The sequence below is a fragment of the Morone saxatilis genome, unplaced genomic scaffold, assembly GCF_004916995.1.
Source record: "Morone saxatilis isolate NCDOM2014 unplaced genomic scaffold, NCSU_SB_2.0 Contig20, whole genome shotgun sequence".
NCBI classification, from domain to species: Eukaryota; Metazoa; Chordata; class Actinopteri; family Moronidae; genus Morone; species Morone saxatilis.
Genome location: NW_023339763.1, coordinates 20,668,560 through 20,675,900, shown reverse-complemented (window position 1 = coordinate 20,675,900; position 7,341 = coordinate 20,668,560). Strand labels below are relative to the sequence as shown.

The window sequence follows — 7,341 nt, the reverse complement described above, 5'->3', positions numbered from 1 at the left end:
AAACGGTAAATATATTTGTTTGTGTTGCAGCGAAGTGTCAGTTCTGTTTCATACGTAAAACGTTTGCGGACGGGACGGGGGGGGGGGTTCGGACAGGCCTGTCCCCACTGCTAAAAAATATCCTAGAGGAAACACTGGTCTTACACACCCCACTGCTCCTCCTCATCTGCAGTTAAGGTGTTATGTCAATGTCATTTAGGTTATTCCAGAAACACTACACACCCTTATTTGTTCAGCAGCTTGGTTCATGTAATCACCATTTTCATCTGCAGGCTGTGTTTATAAAACAGAGCAGCAGGTTCTGTCGCTGTTCCAAGTGACCCTTAGAAACAGTGTCACATATCTTCATGCTTCAGACCTAAAATTCCCTCGAATTTCCTTACTGAACATCTGTGTCCTCATGGTGTGTTTGGCATGTGAAGGCTACATTTAAAATATATCGGTGTGCTGCTATCAAAATCAAGGCAGCAGCTGTCTGTCTCTTGAACCATTTGTTTAATTGCCAGAATTAGTCTGACAGAAACAATAAATCAGACTGATGTTCAGACATCATCTGGTACTCCTGACTCTGCTGTACTTCATCAATCACCAAAAAGAAAGAAAAACCTCTAAGAAATAACTTGGAACACTTGTTGTACAGTCGCCATTTGGAAATGGTTGAATATTGTAAATACAGGGGGTGGCCTTTAAAATATGTATACAAACAGAGTGAGTGGAAAACAGAGTGAAGGACACATTTAGATTTGACATGTTTAAGCATAACATTCTGAAACAGAATTGTTTCCAGAAACTCTTTTCTTTATATTAATTTCTCAGAGGAAATTCCCATTGATCACCAAAAACATCGTAAGTTAGTTTACAGCTAAAGGCTAATGTTATCATTGGCCCGATGGTCAAAGCTGCACCAGTGACATACAAACTAACTCACCATGCTGTGTCTTCCATGAAGATGCCCTCTCTTTCCAGTTGCATAAACAGCTCCCCACCTGCAGTCAAAATACAAAATGTATCAGTCAAATGTGTTCACAGGGGAAATTGAAACCCACAATTTCAGACAGATGAAGAACACGTTTGCAATGCAAGCCTTATTGCTCAATTCACATTTAATGCTGCCATTGCTCAGATTTTGTTTGTTTGGCTGTGAACATGTGTGGCCAATATCAGATTCCATTGTGAAAAGGTCACGCTGCTGAATTGACCTGCATGACAAACAGAAATCAATCTAAATAAAGTGACATAAAAGTGACATGAATTCTGAGATTATCGTTCAAACTGAGGTCGCATTGCAAAAAAATCAAACCGTATCTGATTTGGACCACATATGAAAATATCAGATTCCATGTGATTTGTGCTGTTCACACTGTTCAAACAGATCTGAGTCACAAATGAAATGAGCAAAAAAATCAGATTCGCTTGTGCCTGCAAAAGGAACGCAGTCTTGGTTTGTACTGTATGCTTGATTGAGCATCACCATGCTCACCGCTCAGATACTCCAGGATAAGGTACAACTTTCCCCCTGTCTGGAAGGCATAGATGAGGTCCACAATGAAAGGATGCTTCACCTCCTCCAGAATGTTCCTCTCAGCTTTGGTGTGCGCTGTGTCTTTTGCATTGCGCACAATCATAGCCTGACAAGGGACAGAAAAGCACAGAGAGTCAGGGTGTGAAACTATTCAGCCAATAACCTTAACCCCATTAGCTAGTGTCAAAGCTTCAAAGTCAGTTGCAGAGGCTGGCAGAGCACGAATCAGGGCGCCAGGATGGTAGCTACAGTCAATTCTCATTAAGCCAATAAACGCAGCCATTAACCAAAACCTCAAGCTTCGGGGAATATGAGCTGGCTTTTCAAGCAAAGTCAGACACCAGCCCTGTGTCAGCTGCAGAGACGAAGCCAAGCTGAACAGAAGTAGCAGACCTGAGGTTTTATGGGAAAAAGCCTGCTGCCATTATTTTGGGTGGTCTGTCCTTAGCTTCTGGCTTCATAGCTGAATGCACCAGTATGTCACCAGAAAAGGCAAACAGTGACATTCAGTACATGTGAAACACTATACACAGTTAAGCTGCACAGGCCTTGAGAGTCAGCCGAGTATTTAAGGTGCTAATTCCCCATAGATGTAGATTACAGTGTCTGCTTACATATGGATTAGATAATGCAGATGCCATTTCTCTTACATCACACTATTCTGTATGTACACTAGGGGGCGGTTAGGCTCACCTTTAATAGGTGATTGAAGGACAGAATGAGCATAACTAAGTTATTCTCTGTATCAGTGAGACAGTTCTCACTGAATAATATTGAAATCTTCACTCACCTTCTTCAAAACTTTCATAGCAAAGATCTTCCCAGAGGTGGCACCTGAGACCTTCCGTACTTGAAACACCTGTGAAAACGTACATCATATGAAGTCAAATCCATAACTTGCGCAGGATTTCTGCAGTTTTATTTAAGACTTAAGATCTTTTCATGCAACATAAAATGTAATTTAATACCCATTTCACAGTCACACCAGCCAAAGTATGAAAGTATGATGGAAAGGCAGAAGCCATAATACGGCCTAGAATCATTTCATATTATGTCATTTTTCAGCACCTCCCTGTAGTATATAACAATAATTCCTGATTATGTAAATAATGTCAGCTGGACTTGGATAAAGCCAATTAAATTTGATTTGATGATTAAATGATTAAAGTTTTTGCAGAAAACAAAAGACAGTAGTGTCTAGGCCTGCACAATATTTTATTGAATTGTGCAGACCTAGTAGTGACAATGTTGTGTTGCTCCAAGTATGATGGTGCTAACTGAATCTATAAAAAGAACTGAACAGCCTCCTGCATACGTACTATTGAAAAAATCTTTAAAAATGTTATAACTAACATTACTACAGAAGGCAAGACAATACTTTTTTTGTCTTTTTTTTTTTAAGGCTTGTTTTGGAGGAAACTGAGTTCTGTGTTTTCGAATGCGTTTAGAGACCTGCAGATAATCTAGCATCAATATATTCCTTTGGCTAAGTAAACTTACTTTACTTCCATGTTTCAACTATGGCTTGAAAAATTACACTTTGCCACGCTGGGGACATTCATAGAAAGGATTTGGGACATGAAGTTCAGAGGTTGCTATTGTACGTAATGTGTGGTCATTTGACTAAGCAATGAATTAACAAAGGCCACTGTGTTATGCGTAAAAATAACTTTTTGTTAGTCCTATATTATTCGGACTAAATTGCAACCATGGACTGCTCTGATATTGCGTGAGCCAAAGTCTTTGTTTTCAATATCTGTATACCTGCATAATTCTTGAAAGATTGTTTGCTCTTATTTTTTAGGCCAATAAACTTCAAGCCAGTGCCAAAATAAAGTATATACCTTAACTACACAAGAATATCAAAACGAATGACATTGTGTTTCAAAAACATTGAATTACTTTATACTTTTAATGCTGAGAAATTCCCAAGATGCAGAAAATGACTTCTTAGTCATCATACCCAAAACCACTTCAAGAAAGAATAAGTCATGCATCCGCTTGCTAACAGAAAAGTGTTTCCAAAATAACTGTGATGTGCACTTTCTTTGGCAGGCTTAGAAAAGAGAACATCAGAAAAATTCCAGTTCTCTACGGGTTGGCAATACCAAAATAAAACCATAAACACAAGACTTATTTCCTAATCTTGATGATCTTACAATTAGATACAGAGGGCTACAGGAGATTACAGTTCCCTTTTAGGCTGTTGTGGGTAAAGGAGGAGATGGCTGGGACAGCAGGTTTTACATTGAAAATGTTTTTTAATTTTAATTTATCTCTGGGGACTGAAAACTTTGTTGATAAACAGCAGTGACAATGAAAAAAAAAAATTCTGAGTTTTCTAGCACAATGGCAATGTGATGGCAGGTCCCAAGCCAAGAAAGCAAATGACAAAGTGGTACTTCCCGCACTTTTAAAGAGATTTCAACAACCTTTTTTTATTAACACTAAACTAAATGCCTCAGTGTAAACAAAGGGTGATATACAGTGCCAACTGAAAATTAAACACCCAACTGTACAGTTCTGCACAGCTGTTAGCCCCCATTAGTTCATTGTTTTCATTTCCAACCTGCATATACAATACATGGCTCCAAATTTCAAATCAAGTGACATCTTAAAGAGTAAAATGGAGAAGGAGTTAAAGTCATAAGTGTGTGTTGAAAGACTTGAATTCATATACACATTGTCATGCCAGAGAATCAAATGCCTCACCTTTCCATAGCCACCTTTTCCCAAAACTTTCAGCAGCTCAAAGCATTCAGGCCTGATCTGCTCTGTTCCCTTGTTCACGCTGTTCTCTGAAATTTCAAACTTCTCACAGTCATCCATGTTACTGGCAAAACAAAAAAATAAAGAAAATAAAGAAAAAATGAATTCACTTAACATTGTGTTATTTTCCAATTTCCAAGACACACAGCAGTATTATCAATGACAGTTACAAGCGTTTGGGCCTAAACACAGACATGGGTAATGGTTCAACTGAGGCTGATGGTGGTACAACAGTTTTGCTGTTGGGAATAAACAGCTGACTGGGAGAGTTGGGTGTGCAGTGCCCTCAAACAGATCCACATTAGGGCAGTGACCCCCAGTTTCATTATGTCTGCCTTATCCAATATGATATAAATGACTGATGATGATGATGATGATGATGGATATGGATGGGTGACAAAATTATAGGAAAACACAGTAAAAACATCCATTCAACAGATGTCAACCCAGATGAACACCTATGGGAGACCTTCAACTGCAGTGTTAGACAGAACGCTCCACCACCATCATCAAAATGCCAAATGAGGGAATATCTTTGGAAAGAATGCTGTTGATCCCTCCAGTAGAGCTCTACAGACTATGCAGTGGAGCACTAGCGCTTTTGTTATGCAAATTAAAAAGTATGATTTTGTTGCCCCTGTCAGGACCCCCGTGAATTCGTTTTGCTTATACTCACAATTCAAAGCCACTGCACTGCTCCATGTATTCATTGAGCTGGCCCTGAAAACAAGAGAAAGAACAGAGCAGAAAATCTCATCATATAGCAGAGCAATAGTTACCAGCTAACATGACCTTATTTATAGATACATTATGTTTGGGGCATTGTTTTTACTATTAGTGTTAATGAGCTTATTTCCCAGTGAAATATTTTAGCCCAACATTAGTTAAGATAACACTTCACATGTAAATGTGTCCTGCATCACATGCTCCAACAATCATCTGAATAGCACAATACAACAAAAAAGAACATCTAAATATAAATATATGCTATCAACCTGCCAGGGACTGCAGATGAAAATGAGCCAGTATGGATAAATCTGGCACATTTACATAATGGACCATGATTGTTATGTTTTATTAATCAATGTGCATTGTCCCTTTTTAAATAAATAAACCTAAAATACCATCACAACAAATGAGCATCTACAAAAAGAGCACAACCCTGTGCAAGGAGCGTGTACGCAGTCACATGCGCCGTTCATGTACAGCTTCACTAATTGTTAATCTGGTTTACGTTAAGTGCTGCTTTAAACTCAATCCAGCGAGCTGTGGCTAGTCTTTAACTGGTGTTGAATGCCAGTAAAACTAAGTAGGATAATATATAAATAAACAAATGACATTCTCAAGACAGAACATTGATCCCATTTATGTACACTCGTACACCTTTAGGTCACACACTCTAAATGTATCTATCGATCAACATCTCAAGTCAACCCGTCCCCTTCCTCTGGTATCATATGGTGCTTTTAAAGACCTGGGGACTGAACCACTAGAGGCATATAACGTTACTTACAACTGTGTGCACACATGGGCCGGGGTATTGACTTATGCATATATAAAATGTGTATATGTAAATGTATTTTAATTTCATGTGAATATTGTATCCTGTTAAGCTGTCGCAGGGCAACCCAGGACCCCGGTCTCAGCGGGTCCTCCCTGCTAAAAGAAACGATAAATAAATAAAATAAAAGTTAACAGGTAACGTTACGGCTAACTAATTACCAAGCTAGCTGAGTGGACACTTTCTTCTTTAACGTTAACTTATCAACATTATTTAAATAAGCCCATGTTTGTAAATAATAGCTAATAAACAAATAAGTTAACGTTAAGTAGCGTTAGTGTCTAATACATTATTATTATTACCTGCTACCTTAACGTTAGGTGAGTGGTGGGAGAGCTAGTGTGGTCCTTTTAGCTACAGTCCCGCTAGCATTGCTAGGATTTCAGCTGGTTGTTGGTCTTCTTAACTGAGTTCGTTTATATCTCACCTATTAACATTGTCAAAGTAGTTGTCAACCCATATATGTGGCATTGGTGTAACTAAAGTACTGTACAGCCCTACAACAGAGGGATGCCGAAGCAGAGCGCAAAACCGCTTACTCTGTAGCTCCGTTATCGGACATAAACTACACCCGGTGACAGGCGTACGCGACTTATTTTACGTTTCCATCCCGCTTTCATTATGGCTGTTTCCTGAGGTCCTTTTCCATTTTTATCGACATGGTGGCGTTTGTGGCTTCACTGTCTGTTCACCCCAAAATTGTTATAACGTTATGTGCTTAAGCAGTGGCAACGCCAACTTATTACAGTGAGCGGGGGGACACCAACCTGTACGGCAACACTGCTCATTCAACGCATGTGCTTGTCCGGTGTCGGTGGTGAGACTGAGATTGTTCTCGGTCGAAAATTTTAATTCATTAAAAGCAATGGAAATGTGTTTAAATACGATGTAAGTGAGTGACTGTTTTTAGTGTCAGATTCCGCGGGAAAGGGGTGGACGAGGACACGTCCGATAACGGATACAGGGGTTAGCAGCGCAGGCCTTAAAGCTGCTAGGTGCTAGCTAACAGCGGCGCCATTAGCCTGAACGTTAACGTAAACTCACCCCGTCCTCAAGTTCGTCGTCAGACACATTCTCATCCGGTTGATCCAGATCGATGTCGAAAACCCCAGCCATGGCCACGGCACTTCACTCGGCGTTGAGTCAGAAAACACAGCCCCGCTCCCCCGCTTTATGGGAGCGCCATCACCGTTACAACCGGCTACAGCAGAAAGCATGGGCTAACATCCAGCTAACATCCAGCTAACCAAAACAACACAACAACACAACGAGCAGCAGCAGAAAATGCCTCTAGTGTCGGCCAGCGGCACTACGGAGAAACATTAGTAAAGAGTGTTGACAGCAGTAATAGTTCAAGCGCAAATTTGAGTTTAAAATATTACTCATTAATTATTTGTCCCAAGCATAAAAACACACTAAACAACATAGTAACAATGGACAATTCGCGGAGTTAAAGATTTAAAAGGAGTTAAGAGGATTCTCGTGCGAT

The 7,341-nt window shown here is 39.8% G+C and overlaps 1 protein-coding gene across 1 annotated transcript in view; it reads right to left on the bottom strand.

Annotated features, from left to right (window-relative positions):
• rps6kb1a (ribosomal protein S6 kinase b, polypeptide 1a) overlaps positions 1-7,137 on the bottom strand; it is a 12,828-nt gene extending 5,691 nt beyond the window's left edge. Inside the window, exons 1-6 of the mRNA XM_035666251.1 lie at positions 6,897-7,137; positions 4,968-5,011; positions 4,235-4,355; positions 2,313-2,381; positions 1,481-1,628; positions 929-986 (exon numbers count right to left, since the gene is read on the bottom strand). Of these exons, the coding sequence (XP_035522144.1) occupies positions 929-986; positions 1,481-1,628; positions 2,313-2,381; positions 4,235-4,355; positions 4,968-5,011; positions 6,897-6,968 (512 nt within the window). The 5' untranslated portion in view covers positions 6,969-7,137. The remainder of the gene's footprint in view (positions 1-928; positions 987-1,480; positions 1,629-2,312; positions 2,382-4,234; positions 4,356-4,967; positions 5,012-6,896) is intronic.
• Between the last annotated feature and the right edge of the window lie 204 nt (positions 7,138-7,341).